Source organism: Acanthochromis polyacanthus, chromosome 8, assembly GCF_021347895.1.
Source record: "Acanthochromis polyacanthus isolate Apoly-LR-REF ecotype Palm Island chromosome 8, KAUST_Apoly_ChrSc, whole genome shotgun sequence".
Lineage (NCBI taxonomy): Eukaryota > Metazoa > Chordata > Actinopteri > Pomacentridae > Acanthochromis > Acanthochromis polyacanthus.
Genome location: NC_067120.1, coordinates 13,027,440 through 13,050,342, shown reverse-complemented (window position 1 = coordinate 13,050,342; position 22,903 = coordinate 13,027,440). Strand labels below are relative to the sequence as shown.

General features: G+C 40.9%; 1 protein-coding gene across 2 annotated transcripts in view; it reads left to right on the top strand.

The window, feature by feature from the left end:
* The first annotated feature begins 5,056 nt into the window (after positions 1-5,056).
* syt7a (synaptotagmin VIIa) overlaps positions 5,057-22,903 on the top strand; it is a 100,031-nt gene continuing 82,184 nt past the window's right edge. The window contains exon 1 of one of the 2 annotated variants that reach the window (XM_051952790.1): positions 5,057-5,335. In XM_051952790.1, coding sequence (XP_051808750.1) covers positions 5,302-5,335 — 34 coding nt within the window. In that variant the 5' untranslated portion in view covers positions 5,057-5,301. The remainder of the gene's footprint in view (positions 5,336-22,903) is intronic. The other variant, XM_022197898.2, reaches the window with a different exon arrangement.

Sequence of the window (22,903 nt, the reverse complement as noted above, 5' to 3'; positions counted from 1 at the left end):
TGTCTGACAGAACACAAAAGAACTGACACTGCTTTTTTTTTTTTTTTTGCCCGTAATAGTGCTGTGAAAACTAAACAGCAGGGCGATGTTTTGAAGGCTACGAGAATGGCATTGTGACTCCTCGGGACAGAGGAGCAGCTCAGACTGCTGCTGTGATTTGCCGCCTCGTGGAGCCACCAGGGGTCAGTGTGGGGTTGCAGTAGAGCCCTGATCCTCCTGTTGTGGGGGGAGTGGGGAGAGCATCAGTGGAGCCATGCACTACAGGTGTACGCTGAGCTTGGGTGGTGTGCCAGCAAATCACGCGCTCTGATCTCACTCGCTTAGCTATCTTATTCTCAGTCGGGCTACTTTGTATCTCCAGCAGCTGTGATGGAGCTTTTCCAGTAGCATGCCTCTCTTACCTCTGATCTCTGTGACTTCACTTGATAGACACGCTCTGTATAACTTCCATGATCAGAACATGGAAATATGTTTTCCTGTGGATTTCACCTCATGTTCGGGGTTTAATGATACCTGCACGTTTCAGCAGAACTCATGTTACGACAGGGGTTTATTCATAATTAATCCGCGGCTGTTTTATGCGCTCAACATTAGTGTTTATGGCTTTAGTTTGCAGGGTGCTATTTCTCAGCACCCTGCAGCAGCATAATTACATCATAGCACCTTCATATACCCCTGTACACCCTCCTGTCTTCCTATATGTCGCTGTATTGTGATCTCATTCCAGCCAGAGTCAGATTTCATATTGAATTTTGTGCCTCTTTGAGAGACTCCTTTCATCACACTATCTACTCCAGTGTTTACACACACACAAGAGATTAGCCGAAGGCTCAGTTTACCACAATGACAAGACTTTGAAATATAGAAATGAGCAGCAGCTACTGTTCTTATGCTCACTTAAATCCTTTTCATGTGTCATGACTTAGGCTTCCACCGTGAACTATTATTAGCCTTTCTTGCTTTCTAGCAAGAGGAGGGGAGAAGGTGGAGGAAGAGGTAGTCTAAGTTGAGCTTAAAGGGAAAGAATGATGGAGAGGAAAAAAAAAAGGGAAATCAAGAGGTGGAGACAGTAAAGGACCATCGACAGAAGGAGCACAGAGCCAGAGGAAGGGAGGGGACGGTGGTGATGTGTATATAGGTCACTAAATCAATGGGAATCAGGTTTTTGAAGGGGAGAGAAGGGGGTATTTATAGATACCAGTGGAGACAGATGCATCAGTGACAGGCACAATGTTGCTGGGAGCACAGGGGTGGGGTGGGGGGTGGAGGCGAAATCTGGGAATAGACTGTGGTCAAATTAGTCTGCAGAGAATTCTCCTAACAAATGGCGAAAGATTCTCAGTAGTGAACAAATAGCACGGAGCGCAGTGCAAAAACAAAATGTAATCAAATGGAAATCACTGCAGGATGCTTTGAGCAAATGACCTTCCCAGCTCTATTGACAAAATGCAGGCAAACTGCACAGGATTTGCATCTACAGTACAGCTCTACTCATATCCTATTGAATTCCTAATCGCTGATATCAGAGAGTCACAGGATTGAACGGAGCATTAGTTTTCTATTTTGCAGTCTTGTAAGAAAAACCTGCATATTTATTACACCAAGAGCCACGGAAAGACTGCGGAGTACAACAAATATCACAGGAGACATTGTTCAGGTTTCACAACAGAGAGGATCGGTTGATCAGAGTCCAGTGAATGATTTTCAAGTCATTATCATAGTTTAATTACACAACTTCTGTATTAACAATGACTGCCAAGTGGCACACGTGTTGATGCAGGCTTCATGCTGTGGTTTTAATACTGCTGTGGCTTATCCCATTTATTTTATAATGCTCCATGTCTCTGACTCCCAGCTTCATGCAACAAGAAGTTCCATCACAAATTGGAAATTTGCTCAAAGAACAAGAAGAAAAGTAATTGGAGAAATAGTTTTAAATTGCTTTCTAACTGGGTTTTTCTGGGACTAAGTCAAGGTCATGGACAAACTGTTCCTCCTCCTCTTACAGAGCTGCCTTTGTGTGATGTAAGACAGCCTGAATACTGAGCGGTAAAATAATCTACATCTCATTGCTGCATCTAATTTAGGGAGCATTTGCATAGCAGCCACATCACCTTGCATCACAAACTGGCAGAGGACGCACACAATTCCTCCTCAAGAGCTCTTAATCTCTGCCCTGTGCCTAATAATGTGGTTAGTAAACTCGCACACCACCGTGTCCTACATTGTCCTGCCAGGCCACATAAAACGGGGATATGGATATGCGGCAGGTGGGCTGAAGTGACAGGACCAGATGGGTTCCAACTTCTCTCGCGTTATATCAATGTTTACTGACGGAGAAGCCGAATTTTCACAGGATTTTACAAATTGATCCATTAAAATGTGTCACTCAGACCGCACTATGCTGTAGGTTTAATAAATAATTTGTCATAGTGAAGTCGAGGAAAGCAATTACACACATATTCTCAAGTACTTTACTTGAATATTTCCATTTTTTTTTTGTCAACTTATAGTTCAACTATAATCATATGCCAGAGGGAAATATTGCCCTTTTGGCGACTCAGTACTTATTCATAATTACTGAGCTGCAGCCGTATAAATACAAAATGACAAACGATTATTGTAGATTACCCTGTGATTTTAAAATATATTAATTCAATCATTTATATTTTTATACCAAAATAGCACATACCTATGACAGTTTCCTCAGATGCCTGATCCACCAAACCACCAAAATTCAAGTGTGCTATTTGACTGACAGCAAATTCAAACAGGAAAAAGCCTGAAACCCTCATATTGTAGTAGTAGGAAGTTATTTTGCCAGATACATGACTTAAAGGATTCCTCAGTTATCACAACAGCTAATCACAGTTTGCTATTTTACATTAAGAAAACCCCCTCATGATCATATCATAAAATATGGTGCATTTTTAAAGGATTAAGCTCTACATTCACCACATACAACATAAAGTTCCTACTTCCCTTGAATGCATCAGTATTTTACAATATTCTAGTGCACCTTATTTTGCATTAGTTTGTCTCATCTACTCTTTAGTTTGGTTTAATTTGTTTAATCTGCCTCTTGAGACCAACTCACAAGTAACAAAAATTCATTATATAGCCTGTAATATAGCCTTCTGAGAGACTGAATTTATGCATAATGAGTACTTTCAGTACTTAAGACTGCAGGCAAAAAGCATGTTTTTTCATGCACTGGTCTATTTTGAGATTTGGGGCCTTTTGTTTTTTTTTTTTCTTTGCTTCCATAACATGTCTTCTGGCAGACTAGTGGTAAGAAAACATCCAAAATATACATTTGATCGCTACTTTTTCTGCTTTTTGTGTATTTATGTCTGTAGATTTCAATGACAATACTAATCTTTAAAGGTCATGTTCACAGAATTAGTTTTTCCTCATACTCGCCATTCACACTTTCATACAACACACTTTCCAGTTTTGTTCCCATCTGTATTCAGAAGGTTTTCACACAGGGGCTTTGTTCATATATCAGTAATAGCCTGATTCACAGGGCATTCATTCCTAAAAAACAGGGCGAAAATTGTTTTTACTCCCCTGGCTGTTGACAGTATTTTCTGATTTATAGACTGCTAAGAAGAGATACTCCCCAAATTTCCTATCTGTAAAAACCTTTGCCTCCAATATGTCAATAGAATGAAAGAAGAAAGATATAAAGATGTGTCTTCATTCCTTCAAAGCGAAATGGCTGCTGCTTTGTTCTATTCAGCTTCAGCTCAGCACTTCACAATACAATATGCAGAGTTACGGCTGCCAGATTTCCATATTTCTGCTAACACTGATGTCTCAAAAATAACCTCTGACCTCACTGGATTGCAAACTAATACACAAAATAATGGATTTCGGAGAAGATTCCAGGACTTTTAAAGATGCCTGAGACATGAGGTAGGATTTTTAGAAAGATAAAAGTGATTATCCATTTGAAAGTGGTTTTAACTGAAGGAAAAATTAGGCTTCAGTGACTTAATGCTCGTATATTTTATAGTTTTTTCATTAGATATCTATTCTGGAAATGAATGCAAATTAGATAGTAACTCATTTGCATATTTAAGCATAACATTCCAGAAAACTTGCACTGCAAAAAATATTGTCTTAATTTAAGCAATCAGCTGAGGAAGTTTCTTGTTGATGCCCTTTTCACCTGTAGTGTCCTGTCTTAATTAGACACTTTTAATTAAGTTCCATGCTTGAATGCAGGATTTCTGTTTGGAATTTACGACTTTGGTACTTTTATTTCATTAACCCTCCTGTTGTCCTCATTTACAGGCAGCAGAAAATATTGTTTTCTTGTCTGAAAAAAATTGAACAAATTCAGCAAAAAAAATCCCCAAATTTCTAAAAATTTGTAAAACATTCAGGAAGAAAATTCCATTAATTCCTTAAAAATGTCCCTTAAAAAATATTTAAAAAAAAAACAAATTTGGCAATAAAATTCTTGAGTAAAAATGAGTAAAAATCTGCCCAAAAAATCCTAAAAATTTATTAAGTAATTACATACATGTCAATAACACTTCTAATGTTTTCTTTAAGAACATTCACATAAAAATCAACCAAAATCCAGCGAATTTCGCTGGATTTTGGTTGATTTTTATGTGAATGTTCTTAAAGAAACATTTTTGACTTTTTTTTCCACTAAAAAAATGTTCAAAAATTTCCCAAAAATGTTGAAAACGTGGACATCAGAAGTTGCACTGTGAAAATATATATTTTTTCCCCACATTTTTAATCTTTTAAAGGTCGATTTTGACCCACAGGACAACACAAAGGTTAAAAAAAAAAGAATCTGTAGAAAAAAAAGAGAAAAAAAATCCAGTTAACCCATGTGGATTGAATCCCACCATTGTGCATATGTGTACAACATCCCCATAGGCAATATTTCAGATATGATAAATGGATGCATAAACGGAATCGGGGATCGCACATGGCAGCAGAGCAAACAAGCTGTGGAGACTTTACACAGCTGCAAAAGTCACTTTCCCCATTTTGTCCTCTGAGCCACAGTGCACGCTGCTTATTAGAGAGCGAGAGAGGCAGGGAGAGGGAGAGAGAGAGAGTGAGAGAAGGAGGGAGAGGAGAGGGAGAGTCTCTAACTGGTTAGCCTACCTATCCACTAGGAGGAGAGGAGAGGCTGCTGAGGAGCAACACAACAATAAACAGCTACTACTACAAAAAGAGAAAAAAAAAATCAGCGGAGTTCACGACACACGCCAGAGGAGTACCAACACATCAACGCCATCGCATCTGCCTCGGAGTCAAGTCACAGCCATGTATCTGAACAGGGAAGAGGACAACAGCAAAGGTAAGATCCCGTCAAGAATCCTGACACTCTTTTTTTTATTTGCGAGGAGCATCCTGACAGTTTCAAGGTGTTTCATCCCTGACCTGCTGCTTTCCTCTTGGAGCCGAATAGGTGGGGATGTAGTCACACACAGACACACACACACAGCCCTGGATGTCATTTATTTCATCATTATAATTATTACTAAAAAGAAAACAGGCTCATCCTTTGGCATGGTGAAAAGTGTGGGCTGTCATTATGTAATATCAGTGCAGTTAATTGCCTCCGAGGAGGACGCTTATCTTTAGCTCCGATCCTGCTTTTCTTTCTGTTCCAATGCACCGTGCACAATCAATAGTGAACCTGTTGTGGACACTTTATCATGTGCATGTATGAAATTTGCAGGAGTGCATTGTCCTGTGTGTTGATCATGTTCCGTTAAAAAAAAAAAAAAAAAACACTTAAGGGCAACATAACACAAGGTCAAAGCCTTTAGCTACAATGAAACCCAAGTGTATATGGGTTATTAATGGTGCTCCACAGCGTCCGACATCCTGCAAAAAAAAAAAAAAAAAAAACACTAAACGACACGAGCTGCAGCTTATTACGAGATAACCGAGCAGCAGCAGGGACAGAGAGAGAGAGAGGTAAAGAGGGTACAAAGGAGGAATATTTGAGTAATCTCTCCCACGTGTTTTTGAGGCGTGATTTCTCCTCTCATCGGGCGCCCAGGAACACACTCGACTCGCGTCCCCCCGCTGTTACCACGAAGCATAAATAACTCTCCGGGGCTCAGAGGTTATGCTAATTACCACCTAAATCTTCAGGTTATACGAGAATAACACCTGCTGCTACCGAGCACCGGGGAGGGGAGGAGGGAGGTGGTGTAAAAAAGAGCAAAAAGGCAGAGTGGGAGGTGCCGATCCCCCCCCCCACACACACACACCACCACCACCTTTTCCTCTTCATTTCCCCGTGATGTGAGACAATGTGATCGGACCACAACACGATACTGTACAGGGATGTGCAAGCAAGCAAGCAAGCAAGCAAGCAGCATCCGTGGAGGAGAGGCTTTAAAAACAATGATGTAAGTGAGATCACTGTGTGAATGTGTCACAAAGTAAAACATATCTGCTGCTGCTGCTGCTGCTGTGAATGTTTAGAGAAGTGCCACCCCTAAAGCTGGGGTAGGCAGGGTTTTTTTAAACATAAATTCCATGATGACCTTTCAGCATGTTGTCATTGAAGTGGTCTGAGAGCAAACTAGAGCCCTCTTGGCTTTGTTTGCAGGCTTTATAAAATCTAACCTTGATGGGTGATTTCAGCCAATCAAAGGGCTTCTCATCTCAGCCCGGTGAGACAGCATGAGGAGCAACAAGAGCATCATCATAAACACTTTCACCCCAGAGAGCTGGGTTCAAGTCCCCCTTAAAGCCACAAGTGAATTTGACTTTGACACTTCATATAGTTTTGTAAATCCACGTTATACAGACTGGGCCCCCTGGTGGTCAAGCCGAGGAAATGCATGTGATTACAGGTGGATGGAAACTTCACCCCAGCCATGAAAAGAGAAAGAGAAAGGCTAATAAAATAATATAATCATCATTGCCATATATTACAAAGGGTAGTTTGGCATCTCTTGGAACTAGCAGCTTTAAAAAAATATGCAAAAAAGAGATTTCACTACAATAAAACAACTGATTATTATCATAGACATGAATTAGGTTGGGCTGCACAGTGTCGTAGTGGTTAGCACTTTCGCCTTGCAGCAAGAAGATCCCCGGTTCAAATCCCGGGGTGGACCTGGGATCTTTCTGCATGGAGTTTGCATGTTCTCCCTGAGCATGCGTGGGTTTTCTCCGGGCACTCCGGCTTCCTCCCACAGTCCAAAAATGTGCTGAGGTTAATTGATTACTCTAAATTGCCCGTAGGTGTGAATGTGAGTGTGATTGTTTGTCTGTATATGTAGCCCTGTGACAGACTGGCGACTTGTCCAGGGTGTCCCCTGCCTTTGCCCGAGTCAGCTGGGATAGGCTCCAGCACCCCCCGCGACCCTAGTGAGGCTAAAGCGGTGTATAGAGAATGGATGGATGGATGAATTAGGTTGTATTAGATTTTTCCATGCAGATTAATGGAATCTGTGCATGGAGCATTAATGCCACTAAAACAGCGCCAATATTACATTATCAGATTTATTGAGGAGGTTATTCTGTCAAATGTGTAGCCAGTTTTGTGAAAGATTTTTGTTAAACAATGTATGTGTGCACTCTTGGCAAGTGTTGAACTTTATTTTGTAATTACACATTTGCCAATTTGACCGTCAGCATAGTCAAACAGCTCAGTAGGCTATTAGCTAACTTAGTTTTTCGAATTGACAATTTGGTTTCTCCATAATCCACTGCAACGGTGGGGGGATAAACATACAGCAGTTTCACAAACACATGGGAGATCAGAGAGGTTCTCATGGGGATGAATGAAGTTCCTGCTGATTTGTATTTGAACACAGAGCTATTTGGAAACAAGGCGCTAACTGTTTAAATGGAGACATCAAAACATAAAGATTCACCAGTTTTGGAAAGGCAAAGATGGTGGTTGCATGACAAACGTCCTGCCCGTCCTCCTCTGAAACCCATCTGCTTTATAACAGCCAACTCAGGATACAACCAGCTTATCGTGTTGCTGCATGGATGCAAGTTTAATATTCTGAGACTGTTCACGTGCATGGCAGAAGATTGCTTGGGCATTTTTAACCCAATTTTGAGGGAAAATCAACACACCTTTTCAACTGGTGATTTGGATTTGACTGGTGACTCTATACATGCATTTTTCTGTCTCAGTGACATTTTGAAACGGATGTTTTCACTCTCTCCACATTTGTTTTAATTGAAGCTTTGTCTTTTTAACACAAAAAGATACTCAAGGGCAATACCAAAGTGGCACTTGCTCTAGAGGGACTTAAACACTGATTTTTATATGTGATTGACCGTCAATACAGATGTAAGCTTTATTTTTTTTTATAAATTTACTTTTTTGTACTGGGTTTATTTAATAGCTGTGACATAGCAAGTCATCAGACCCGAGGCTGCAGTTGCAAGTTGTTTGTCATTGATTCCAGCCAGGATTAAGGTTCGACAGAATAATCGTTTTGTTAATCACCACCTTTTTAGGATTCACAGTGACGCTCCATTAAATAAATTGTAATCCAGGAATGCAATATTTTCCACAAATGTTTCAATAGTGGCTTTTCAGTTCAAGCTATCTGGAGTTGTTTCTTCTTCTTGTACATGTGGAATATTTTGTTTTCAATGTTGCGATAGGAACTAGATATGATTGTATTTGTCAAGCCTGTTTACAGCTGAGGAGACTTTACATTGGAATTCCCACTATTTTTTAGCCATGAAAAACTGAAAAAGTATAGATAGATATGGGCGAGAAACACTACAAGTGAGAACCACAGTGCTGTCTATACTGGTCTACTTGCTGTTGCTGTCAGACTGAAGGATGAGCTCTATCCAGTGTTTGCATGGAGGGAGGATAGGTGTCACCTTCAGGTCAAAATTAAAACTCTGATGCTTGGTTTATGAGGAAGAATGTGGTAAATTAATGACACCATTAGCCTCCTGTTCCAATCTTTAATATGACAGAGCAAATACTTGTCTGCATATCTAGGATGGTGAATATTTCTGGCTGTATAGCAGTATGCTAGCATTGTCATTGTTAGCATGCTGGAACAGTGACCACCATTTTGCCAACTCACACAGCTGCTAACATGGCTAGCACATTTTCTGCAAAGGGAAACCTCCGGAACATAATACACTCTAAAGTATGTGGGTCTGTATGATCCTGGAGGTCATGAGGCTCAGCAGCAGGTGTTAGATGAGGAATTAGAATCAGAGCATCAGCGTGAGGCGCTGAAGTAATCAAAGGCAACCATTGCAAAGTGAATGTAACTGAAACCATTTGTTAGACCTGCAGGCGTCACAGCCAGGGCAAAGACAAAAAGGCTGTTTCCAGGGATTAATGAACTGCCAGTAAAGTTGTAAAGTTATGAGCAGGCTGACTCTGAATGTGCTGGGGCTACTCTTTACTCTAAAAAGAACTCAGTACTTGACTGACGCCTTTAATTGATTCACCTAAGCGGGTGTTTCCCTCACTGCACTGCTGTGGCCTTTAAATTCACACCGCGTCTCAAGGTGGAGTGGCAGGGCGAGGGAGAAAGGTCTACCGGGGACGTATTGATTATGGCCTCAGAGGATTAAAGGGGGGGTGAAGACAAACAGGTTGATCATATGTGAGCCTGACAGACTGTCGTCTACTGTCCAATAAACATCTGAAATAAGACTGAATCTGGCCTTCGATCAATACTGAACTTAAGAAAAAAGAAACTAAATTACAAAAAGGATAAAGGAGTGAATGGTGGAGACAATGTGGCACCCTGTTGCTGTTTCCTCAGTATGACGGCTAAGTGATCCATCATTTATACCTTCTGGAAAACATTCAGCAACTATTTAAGCTACTAATGGTCTAAATGCTGCATTGTGAGCTGCAACAGGACCGATTGTCAACTATTGTAAGATAAATTTGGGATGTTCAGACCATCCAGCTCACATACAGCCAGCTTTTATTAATCACAGTGAAATATTAATGAACATTTAATTACTTAAATGTGAATTTTTTTAAAGCATTCGTGAGTTATTTGTAACTTTTATTAGTAAAACTGTCACAAAGCCAAACACAACAGAAACAAAATTCTTATTTGTGATTAGTATGGCGCACATCACTTCACTGTTGCTTTTGGCAACAGAAGGAATTAATTTTTTGAGACCAAACGCTTTAGGACAGAGACAGGATAAACAGCATTTCAGAGCAATGCTTATGTGCTCTGTAACCCTAAAGATAGAAACAGTTCATATTTAAACACTCAGCAAATACAAGCTCATGCATAGTGACACGTATACTTCTTAAAGAGCCCATATTATACGTGATTACAGGTTCAGAATTATTTTTATCGCGTCTTCTAGAGTATGTTTACATGCTTAAATCTTCAAAAACCACATTATTTTTCTCTGTCACTGTATATTACTTCAGCATCTCTTCTTAACGTCTGTCTAGGATACTCAGTTTTAGCTCCTGTGTCTTTAAGGCCCATCTTATTCTGATTGGTCAGCTGGCCCAAGGAAATGGCATAGTTTAACAGTTGCTTAAATTACAGAGATCCGCAGTCTCATTTTGACTAGTAGTTATTACGTGAAGTAGATATTTCAAATGTCATGACTACTTCCAATTTCTGTGCGTGACGCTGCTCATGCAAAACTTCCCTTTAGCAGAAGGTTCATTTAACGTTAGCAGAAGTAATAGCAGTTGTGGTGGATCATATTAGAAAATGTTGTAAAATAAGAAGATCGTATCAGCAAGGAGTTTGTGAAGAATGAGAGCTTTGTTGGTTCGAGACTTAGGATCGAAAACAACCAGAATGCTGCTCTAACATGGCAGCACAATGACTTGCCGTATACCGTTATGGTTGCAGTGCCACAGTGTATTTGTAAGGACGCTCTAGATATGTAGCCTTAAGGGGAATTACAGATGCAGTATCTTGAGCATGAATAAAGACGAGTCAGAATTAAACTGTCGGTATTTACAACTAAATTGGAAATAACTACAACAAGAGACCTCATACACATACATGGCTAAAGTGATGCCATTTGTCTTGAAATAAATAGACATGACAGTTGGGAATAGGAAGAATGACATCATGGATATCTGAAATGTTCTTTTTGATGAGAAAGAATTTACATATTGTTATCTACAGTGTAGATGCAAAGGAGGAAATAATGGCGAAATGCGAGGAAGCTGCTCATTCTGCTTGTGGGTGTGTCAAAGACTTTTGTTTTACATGATGACATAATTCGGTGAGGAAAGAAATGCCTGAACCTTAAACGAGCCATTTCAGGCAGGTAAGGATCAGTGACTTCTGTGGGAGAGAACTCCCTTTGGTGTGGACTAGCAAACATTTTAGACACACAAAAAACAGCTTTACAGAACATCAAAGAAAAAAAGAAAAAATCCAAGAAGCATGGGCTCTTTAAGTAATAGTAATCTTTTTAATTTTGTGAGATGTTGGATGGTGTAGAGTTTATGTTTACGATAGTGTCTTTGTAGGCTGGAACAACTTTTCACTTTCTATTAATCTGACAACCGTTGTCTTGAATAATTGATATTTTTTCTCTCAAACTTAAAAAAGTTCCTTTTAGGTTTCTGCACTTCAGTGTAACAGCTTCAGATTCCATTTTGTAGAACCCCAACAGTTCAAAGCACAAATATATTTAGTGTACTTTCACAAATGACAAAGAAAAACAACAAATGTTCATGTCTGAGAAGCTGAGAACAGCAAGTTGTTGCTTAAAAAACGAAAGGTTGTCAACTATCAAACTTACTGTAGCTTCATTTGTGGTTCATCAATTGGCTTTGATGTCTGTATCTAGAACACAGTGTTTTTTTTCAGCATTTTACTTTCATTGGATAAAATGCTGGAAAACAGAGCAGGGAATGACTTGCAGTAAAGGTCTAGTCACCCCACATCTAAAATTAACTGTTGTTTTAAAAGATTATTGTTCTCCATAAAATACCTATTATGTCTTAATTAATGATAATTGTACGAACTGACCAACAGTTTCTCAGTTTTCTCAGTTTATTTTTTAATGGAACAGTAAAGTAACAGTAAAACTATATAGCAATGGATTTGGTTTAAATATATATTTCTGTGGCTTTACATATAATAACATGTCTGTTTCCATTTCAGCAATCACCAGTGAGTGTGAAACATCTGTCAGGCTCGCAGCACTGTCACCCCATGCATTATTAGAAGAGCGTCCCTACTTGTGAAATGTCCCTGCTACACTTCAGCCATAGAAACAGGAGGGTTCCTTCCCTCAGTGCCTGTCAAATAGCACGGGACCAGTAAATGAAGAGCTTTGCAGCTTCATCTATTGATGACTTTTCTGATGAAGTGACTGTAATAGATTTGTTGGCCAGGTACCGCTGCCTTTATTGATCGTTTGCACCGAGGGAGAATGGTTCAGGTACAGGTTAGGTTTTGGGGAGATGTGTTCAGAGAAGGAACCTGTGGTTTGATTGACTTCATGTATTATTCATGCAATCACCCTGATCTGTATAAGTGACAACAAGAGGTGGATCACTAATACAGCTTTATGACCTCTTGAGGTGAAGTAATGCCACCTCAGGACATTCGCTGTTGTTGTCTTATTGCGTTCATCAGTCTAGTGCAGGATAAAACTTCAAATGAAGAAATCAGTGAGGAGCTTCACTTGTTTGCTTAACAACATAAAGTGTTGTTCCTCTTTAACTGACAGTTCGGTATCTCCTTCTTTCTTGCGATGCTACGTCTAGAGACAGAGCTTGTACATCAGGGACAAATTGCCTTAAATTTATTTGATGTGTGGTCCTGTACTCTGTCTGGCACCCCGCACTATCTACGACTTGAATATGATATATAGTAATACCGTGAGGTTCAGTATTGATTTAGCTTGATGCTGGCCTTGGTTTTGGGCTGCGGTCCAAACCTCCGGCCAGGGCTACCAATCTAAATGACTTAAGTTTGGCATGCAGCACCTGCACTAAGAGCACTCCTCAGGTAGAGTTTATTGTTTTGGCTTGCTCATAGATAAATCTGCAACCTAAATGGGTTACGCAATGAGCAGATGGCATCACTTTAGAGGAGGAATACCATGAATGTGAATCATCTCAACAGCTATTGCATTGGATGATCCCAAGAATAGGAATGTAATCATTTGGGTGATCCCATTATTTTTAATTAAGAACCAGTCCCCAGGTCAAAAAAGGAGTGCATACCATATGCACTCTCTATGCTTATATACTATATAGTATGCTAGAAAACGATGTCCCAATACAAAATGCAGTATGCCAAAAAAAATACCAGGATGTCCTACTATATGCGGTGGGTTTTTGCAGTATGCAGGCTATTCTGGCCCACAGTTCTTGTCACATACATCACATTGTCTCCCACTGAGTATAAACAAGTTAGAATGAACAGATAGAAGACAGATCATTTGGCACAGCAGACTTTAATAGTCAAAATTTAAGGTGCAATCCTATGACAAAGTAGCATGTCCTGATTTCAACATACAGCATGAAGAAGTACGCATTTTTAAGCAGCTGTAGTGTGTACTGGAAGTAAGAAGAAACCGCATGTGTTTGTAAGACCTTAATCTGCTTCGCATCTTGTTTTACGACCAAATATCTATGAAACTAATGATACTTCCATTTTCCACATTTGTACTTTATGTTTAGTGCTAATTAGTGAAAGGTAGCATGCTGACACGCTAGCTACGATGATGAACCTGATGAACATAACACTTGAAGAACATTAACGTGTTAACACTGACAGTGGGATAATGTTTGCACATTAGCGCGACTTTACAGAACTGATATATGACTGAAGCCGTTATTATGAGTGTTCAGGGTTTTTCCTGGTTTAGAAGGGGCCTGTGGGGAGTAACTATACGTGACAATAAACATGACTGATCTGCTTACAGCAAAAGCAATGCATCTGTGTTACTGTTTTAACAGAAATCTGTTAATTTTCCTCTTATTTCTGAACATTTGGTAAACAAAAATGTCCTTTGAGTTGCAGTAAATGAAGCCACAGTTAACAACAGCAATTAAAAAATGTTCAAATTTCTAGATTCTCATTTTTTTCAGGTTGGCGCTGGCTTACGCCTCTTTGGTGGTGCCAAAATTTCCTCTGTCTCAACCCTGGTGTTGCAAAAATATAGCAATAAAACTGGATTTTTTAAAGTCCCTTTTTAGTTGTGGTTTGTCATCACCTTTTAAACCGCATGCCCTACTTATGCTCTTATACTCATTTTCTAAATTATGGTTCAAACCTTGGTAGTGATGTGATTTCCTGTAGTCGCTTACCTCTGAATGAAAAGACCCTCATTGTGCCTCAGGTTTTGACAGTTTTTCGTTTACTAGCTCGGTGGTGTCTGACATTTCTTGGTATGCATCAAAGGACTTTAACTGCTACGGAAATGAAATGGAAAGCGGAGGGAGATTGTGGGGTGTCTTTAACATGGTGTGAAGTGTAAGTGTCAGCAGACAACTGTGAGTTCCTAACCTCTTTGTTATTGTTGCCCTGTAGAAAATGACGATGTCCCTCTGCTTCATAGCTATTTTACTAATGTAGGATGAGAAATTATTTGGGGGGAATTGCTGTGGCAGTCTTGTAATGTCCATGCCTCTTAGAGCAAGATGAATTGAAAAAAAAAAAGAGCTGGGAGAAAAGGTATCTGCCTTATAACAGCCGCATTCAACAAGTCTCTATATTTCTGTGATCAAAACTTAAAAAGGAAGATTACTGGAGATATTCATTCATGATGCCCTCTATTTTCCCTCCTAATATCGTTTAAAGCATAAAGCAGCAGTGAGCTATTTTGTTGTCCTGTCAGCTCACTGTGTTGATATCAGATGTAGAGTAGATGAAAATGTCATATTTTATAGACAAGCGTGAATTAAACACATCAGATTCAGTCTGGGAGCATCAGATTGGTGAACACAATCACAGCGGAGACCTTTAGCTATGTAAGGTACATAAACTGGGACAGGAATAGTGTAATTGTAAAGAGCGCTTATTAAGCCTGTTTGACATTTAATGGATCTCTCTGTCACTCGAGCTGGAGTTTATTTAGCTTTTAGATGCATAGTCAAATAGTTAACAGCGCCAATTTATGATACAGATGGATGTTGTGAGTCGAGCCATTGGGGAGAATCTCAAGGATCACTGGAGTCAGAGGAACAGGCTGCGGTGGAGGCAATTAGATGCTTTTGTAGGAACACCTGCAACGAAACACGGATTTGAACCTGCTGCTTCACTGTTCCACCGAGAGAGCTCGTCATCCTCCGCCGTGGAGCAGGAAGCCGTATCAGCTGATTAGAGCAAAGTCTAATCACACTTTGAATCAAGCAATTGGGGCTGCGGGGAAATAAAATCGCATTTGGGAAGAATAGATTTTTTTTTTTACTAACTGGTAGCCTGCTGGGAAAATTACGGTTACATAATGCAGAATTAGTCTCATACAATGTAAAGAAATGTTACAGATTCGTGGCTAAATTCAACAACAATTCACCAATTTAGCATTTGTTAGCACTATATGAATGTTTTATACACCGTTTAAAACTCGACAACTTTGTAGTTTGTGCATCATTTTTCAAAACCTATAACCACTTTATTGTCACCACTGTGTTTTATAATATCATCATACCAATTATATTATACCAGCGTCTATGTATGGGTACACAGGGATCAAATGCATTGAAGTACAGCTAGTATATCCACATACTTCTATAGATGCTAAACCAGCCAAAAGCAATATATTTATTTAACCATCCGCTATAAATTATTAATGTTAGAAGTCCTGTCTGTTTTTCTAAGTATTAGATTTTACAGGATCCATATAGCAGACTTGTTGATGCAGCTTCTTAGTGGCGGAGTTATTTTTATAGTGGACTCTCTCAGCTGACTAGATTGCGGAGGAGGGGGAGGTCTCTCACTTCTCTTCTCTCTCTGCCATCTTCTGTCCCTTTCTCCTCTGTGTCTCGGGGAGGAGGATGAGAATAAGGAGCGCGCCGGTTAACATCAGCCGGCCAGGGGGAAGAGTGATAGGAAGCAAGAGCCAGAGAGGCAGACGATAGAGTGGAGACGAGCATGAAAAAGATGGAGAGAGCAGGAGAGGCAGAGGGAGAGAGGAGAAGCAAAGAACAAGCCCTGGAGTGCTAGCCAGTCAAGGTCACACAGAGGAGAGGAGGCCCTGAGTGTGTGTGCGTGTGTGTGTGTGTGTGTGGAGGGAGAAACAGCCAGGCAGGAGGCCTACATAGTAAAGAATGAAGGGTCTCTGACAGCAGATTGGTTTAGTCTGGGATGAGGGGTTTTATAGGGGGAGGGGGTGAGGAGAGGAGGCTAAAGAGAGATCCTGTTGTTGAGTGGTGGGATGTTTGTTCTGTTTATGGTCCTCTGCGTACTGCGGTGAACGTTTCCAAATATGCTGTTGCATAACCATCTAGTCCCGCCGTTGTGTTGATCCATTTTGTCTTCGCCGTCTCTTTTTTCTTAACTCTCCCTGCTCCTTTCCCCCCCAACCCCCCTCACTACTCAATGACCTCTGCTGTCTCGCTGCAGCTCCTACTGTCAGGAGGTGCCGTGATGCATTTCATTAAGTGCATGTGTTGTGAAAATTAAACGCGGTGGCTCTGCAGGTGCATCCTACCACCATATTCTGAAAGCAACGAGACAAGAGTAGGAGACCGTGTTAATCCCGCACAGAGAACTTGCTCTACTTTTGATTAGCGATGGAGAAAGCGAGACTGTTGCATAATGGATGGCCCGGTGCTTGTCGTCTTAGGATCAAGTGTTTTGAAAGCAGGATTGTGGTTTGTTGAGAACATTCTTTATTCGGTTATCCCAGCAGGATGCAAAGAGTCACTTGGAAATGTGATCACCGCCGTCTCTTCAAACATATTAGCTCTGTTTGCTTCTCACACCCAGGGGAGATTACGTGTGTGAGCAGTTGCCATAGTGTTTTTGAGCACCAAGGTGCTGATGTGAAAGATCAGAGGTGGCTGGGGTGCTCTGCGACATTATCTCTGCACGGCAATAGTGTGCTGAGTCGTGATAACATATGATGGCTATGTTTGTAGGAGGTCAAGAGGTCACTCTGTGGGTGGCCCTCTGAGGTCAGCTCTCACTCTCATTGTTTTTGATAGTCTCATCCCCGAAGCACTGCAGATGCATTTTACTTTTTAGAAAAATTTGCTTTTTCCACTCTGTCATCCCAGAGCGCAGTCACCACCGCTAATCCTCACATTAAACCTCCAGTGGTCACACAATCACTTTCAGTTTAAGACTCCCAGCGAATTCTTGGCAAATTATCCTGTTGACAGACATCATTACCATTCCAAAGTGTAATTAATCTTTCCACACCATGATTTCACAGAGATGAGGGGTAATAGCTTCCGTAATAATGGGTTCAAAGCATTTTGCCAAACACGGACTGTAATTTTACTCATCTTAGCAGACTCTGCAGAGCTGATCTACAATGGGAACTAGAAAATAAATGACCCTAAACTTTTGTATTATTAGACTGAAAAGCTGTTAAATACAGGAAATAAACTAGCATAGAAAGAAACAGAGGTATGGCATGCAACAAAAGTCCCCAGCTGGAGCCACTCATCCACAACGGTACCCTTTAAAGAAAAGTGCCCTAAGTCATTGAAGCAATAGTTTGACATTTGGGGAAAAAGCATATTCGCTTTGTAATTGAGAGTTAAATGGGAAGATTGACATCACTCTACAATTTGTACCATCTGTTTTTTTATATCATGTTTTTTGGCATTTTTGCCCTGATTTGACAGATGCAGACAAATGCAGGGAGACAGCAAGGGGGTTGTAGACATGCAACAAAAACCCAGCCAGCTCTCAAACTATATGCATGTGGTATTACCCAGTAGGCTACCTGTATGGTAAATATAATCCTGCAGTCCTGCTAGCTTAGCATAAAGACTGAAATTAGGGGAAAACCAAGCTGTGTTTAAAGGTATCAAAATCTTATCTAATATCACCCGTAAAGCTCACTTAAATGGCGCATCCAGTAATTTTCACCTCTGAACCCCAAAACATGCCGGTGGTTATGAAAGTGATGCTATCTTTTTAGAAATCCTCCAAATTACATCATTTATTAGGGCCAGAAACTGCGAAAACACAAAGAATCACAGGATTTTCAACTTTCTAACTGTCCTTGAACTATTAGTCTGTCATGTGCTGAACTTAAAATCATGATACTTTGTCTAAATATTTGCATTCTGCATGTTTCACTAAAAAATTCACCCAAAATAAACCATTTGCTCTAATGAGATTCTGTAAAAACAATAAATTCTGCACTCATTGGTGCAACCCTAAAGTCATTACTGACTCAGGCCATGTCCACACGTATCCGGATATTTTTAAAACCGAATATCCGCCCCCCTCCGTTTAGGAAAGAATCTGCGGCCACACGTCTCCGTTTTCTACAAAAATCTCCGTCTACACATATCCGGATACATGTACGTATATATCAAGCTTATCCAATCAGAAGCGGCGGCGTCTCTCGCGTCGAACATGCCGAGGACGTGGAATGATTGTCAGGTGCAAAATAGCAGAAGTCACAGCAGTCCTTCTTCTCCGATGCTCTTCGAGGTGAAGCAGTAAATGAGCTTGTAAGATCAAACAAGCAAAAAGCGCCTGTAGTATTGTTGAAACCAGTACACTTTTGAGCTCCGATTGTCTACAAAGGTCGCATGTCTGACGTCACAGCAGTTTTGTCGCAGGCAGTGACGTCTGCGTTCCTAAAACTCCGGTTATGTCTGTCCACATGTAAATGCATACCCGGGGTTTTTCCCAAATCTCCACTTTGGCCAGAGTTTTCAAAACCTCCGTTTTCTGAACCAAAAACCTCTGGTTACGTGTGGATGACAGGCTGAATGGGAGAAAAATATATGCGTTTTCAGACTTATCCGGATACGTGTGGACAGGGCTTCAGCTCCAGCCAACAGTCTGGTAGCAAAAAATCTGGAATTGTTTTTTTTCCCCCTTTTTTTGTACAGGGCTGAACTACAGGTAGCTAGTGATTTAAAAAAAAAAGGATATACAGGGTATCCTCGACTTATGTCAGAGTTCCCTTCCTACAGATTGATGTAAGTGAATTATCGCCATAAGTCAGAACTCTGGCCAAAATGTAAACAAAGCCGTTACGTCAGAGATATAAATCAATTCTAAATAAAAGTCATGAATACCAAATACTTTTATAAGAAGATTACAGAATATGTTGCACTGTTTTTACAACTTGATCTAATAATGCCGATGTTCGTTGGTGTTTCGCCCTGTTCCGAGCATTTTATTATGTCTTATTTCACCTCAATGGTGTGACGCCCTAAGGCAGAATTATCTATCTGCTTTTATTTTTGAAAAGGCCTTTATTTTGACGTTGTCTGTTGACAGTTGTCACTTCCTGTTTGCTATTTTGATGTTTACCTTTACATACGTATGTGCTTTTGTGGATGCTCGGCTCTCTACTTTGCAAACCACGGAGGCAGTGTCATAAGTAATTAACTTCATTTTTGAACTTGCTGGTTAAGTTAAAAGGATTTATTTGCATGTATTTATGTTGTTTTATTCTGTTTTTGTTGCGCTTTTCACTCTGTTTGCAATGTGTGTAAAGAGCTACAGTAAAGACGTCACGTTTGCTACAAGTCACCATTTATTTTGCAAGCACGGGTTGCTTGGAAACTAGTTGTATGGAAATGGTTTTCCTTTTCTCCGAAGTACTGCCATCAGAAGAGTCTGACTAAGGCTTAAGGGCAAAAAGTTAGAGAATGTAGCACAGTCCAGGTGGCGTACAACTGGTGAATGTAAACATAGACGTCTTACAGCGCCGCGTGACGACATATTCAGTGAGCTCGCCAATTAGTTCCAGTTCTGACATAATGACAAAATGCCATAGGTCAAGGACGTCGTAAACCGATGACCTCCTGTTTATGTGTTTTACGTAGAGTCACCGCTATTTTGTGTGATATCAGCTGCGGGGCACAAAATGTTGCGCACGTTAATTCCAAGTTTGTTTTTTACCCCAATTTTTGAAAAAAAATTAAATTAAATTAAAGGAATTTAGGATGTTTTTCTTTTTAATGATATAAGGCATTATATTTTTTTAATATTGCACAGAAGACATTTTCTCTGTTCTTCTTGCTATGGTTCTGCTGTTTCCATACAGTTTCAGAGCTTTATACTGTAGTAAAAAATGGGCCCACCATGTGTAAAAATGTGACAGGAGTAAAATAAGCTGCTCTGAGTTCACATTGTTGTTGCAAAAATCACAATTTGCCTTTGTGTGCCACACTCTTTCTTGGCCATTACCGGTAGCATCCTGAAGTTTCTGCCGTTTGCCTATTTACTTCTCCTGTCCAAGAAATAGTCTGGCAGAAAATCCCCCGAAAATAGCAAACACTTATAATGTGTTAGTGAGCTTTAGAGGTGTTGTTGGATGGATTTTGTTCAGACAGAGTCAGGGTAACTGCATCCCCTTATTGTCAGTGTGCACACTAAGCCAAGCCCGCTGGATACTGACTGCAGCCTCGAAGAGACTGTACGGGTACTGGAGTGCTTTTGTTCATCTCATCTAAATCTCAGCACGAAAACAAATAAGTATTTTCTCCAAAATGTCAAATATTGCTTTGAAGGGAGATCACACATCCATATCCATGAAGCAAACTACAAACAATGACGGTAAATTAAATGAATCCTACGCTTTGGTTAGGCCAAGGTCACCACATGTAGATATTCAGTAAATTTATCTGCAGGTAGTGACGGCGTGTCAGAGTTAAAAAGAGGATAGGCAAAAGCTGAAAAGTTCAGTTATTTATTTATAAAATGATCGTTTATACGAGGAGCTGCATCACGCTGTTTGCTTCAGTACAGCATGTTCCACAACTCGGTGTGTGTGCTCGAGCAATGATTTGTGTGTGCAGCCTCACTGTCTCTTGGTATTTAGCAAAAAGTGTGTGATTTTGTGTGAGCCACCCTGTATCTGGCAAGGTAGTCAGACTGACAGATTGGGCTGTATGAGTGCCATCTCCTCAGCTTGGCTGCCTGAGCGTTTCTCCCTCGTTCCTGCTTCCTCCGTCTCATCTCCCTATACACTGCTTCAGTGGCGAGCAGCAGGGCAGGGGATATTTTCCTTCATTTGCCTTATCTTAGCAGTTATAGGTAGGCCCTCTGCATGGATTATGTCGCCTCACTGTTCCATAACTGTAGCTATAATAAATGATGGATCAGCCGTCTTGGTCTGTCTCCTCTGCGCTCCAGCCAAGGAGGTAGCTTTTGACAGTGTGAGGTTAAAATGCCAGCGATGGCAGCGAGCACTTTGCATGTCCTTGCCTTAGACTCTTCCATTAGCAGCATCACGAGCAGTCAGAAAATGCACATGCACTGTGTGATGAAGAGGAGACAGTTATTGTTCTGCGGGGCTGGGCTGGGTCATGAATAGGATTCAGCAGAGTCATTGTGTGTGTCTCTGTGTGGGCTGCTTCTTTCACACTTGTTCTTTTACTAGAACTACAGTGACAATAGACAGACTTTCAGCAACAGCTATCAGTATGCTCTCATTTTGCTCTATTCACCGTCCTAATCTGTTTGTGGTAGATTTGTATTTGACCGAGTATACAGTTTTGGAACAAAGATAGCGTTTCAGTGGACGTGTTTACACAGCCATTATGTTTCACATCTGCTTTAAAAGTGTCTAGTTCCTCGTGGAGAATATGATGGAGGGAGCATCGGGGAGAATAGGAGGAGCAGGAGGAGGAGCAGGCAGAACAGAGAGTAATGAGACTGGGCAGTAGGGACAGATGATGTGGGAAAACCTGACAGATAAAAGAAACACACAGTCCCACATCTCTAAACCCAAATATGGATTCACATGGCCGATTAGGAAATGGAAGAATGTGTGTGTTTGTGTGTGTGTGTGTGTGTGTGTGTGTGTGTGTGCAGAATTAGGGGGGCTTGGGATTCATCATCTGAATATTTGGCTCAAAAAGACTGAGTACCTGTTCTGAACACAAAAAGATCAAATTACTGATACCAGCAGCTGGGAGTCTTGTGCTTTTGTTCTCGCTGCCTCCCACTCCATCTCCAAAAATGATCTGGATTACTGTTTTCGTTGCGCCTCTCGATTCCCCACCAGCCATCGAAGTTTTTCTCGCGGTCGCGGGCTTATCGTCCCGTGTTTGCCTTGGCAGCGGCGTGAATTGGTGCAGCTGGAAGAGCACAATGAATTGGATGCAAGCAATTGTGCATGCATGGGAGTGAGCTGAGAGAGCTCAGCCTCGGACTCAGTAGAGCTGAGACACAGCAGATTGGGCTGGCTCGTCCAAGCAGTACATTTCTGATTGGTCTGGGCTACAAAGCTGAAATGTGCCTTTTGTGCCACTGGTCCACACATCTGACATTCTGTGGAAATCTCTCGCTCTCCGTTTCTCGTTCTCTCTCTCCACGCTAAAGAACAGCAGCACTTTTCGACTTGCACGGATCATATTTCATGTACGCAACATCCATTGATTAATGCCAACCGCCCTGAGACCCTTCTTAGTGATTATGGCTCTCAGGCTTGGGAGGGGCCGCTGATACCCTTAATGAGTCATAAAAGGCGAAGAATTATACACTCCAATAGGCCTGACATTGGGTGATATTTCAATATTTGGTCACTCACTCTCGGAGTCTATTTGCCCACGGAGTTGGCACACGCTCAGATGCCCTCAGACACGCATTTGCACAAGCAAACAGAGAAATCTTGACTTGCCAGTCCCGTGGTGTGTTTCGTGCACTCAGGATTTCTGGGTACGGGCAGGATGCTGCCGCACAGCCCGGAAAAACAAACACGCAGGTCAAACATAAACCTCCCAGAATGCGCCGTGATTCAGCTCAGCTCACTCACCACCAAAATAAGCATGGCGATTACATAATCAAAA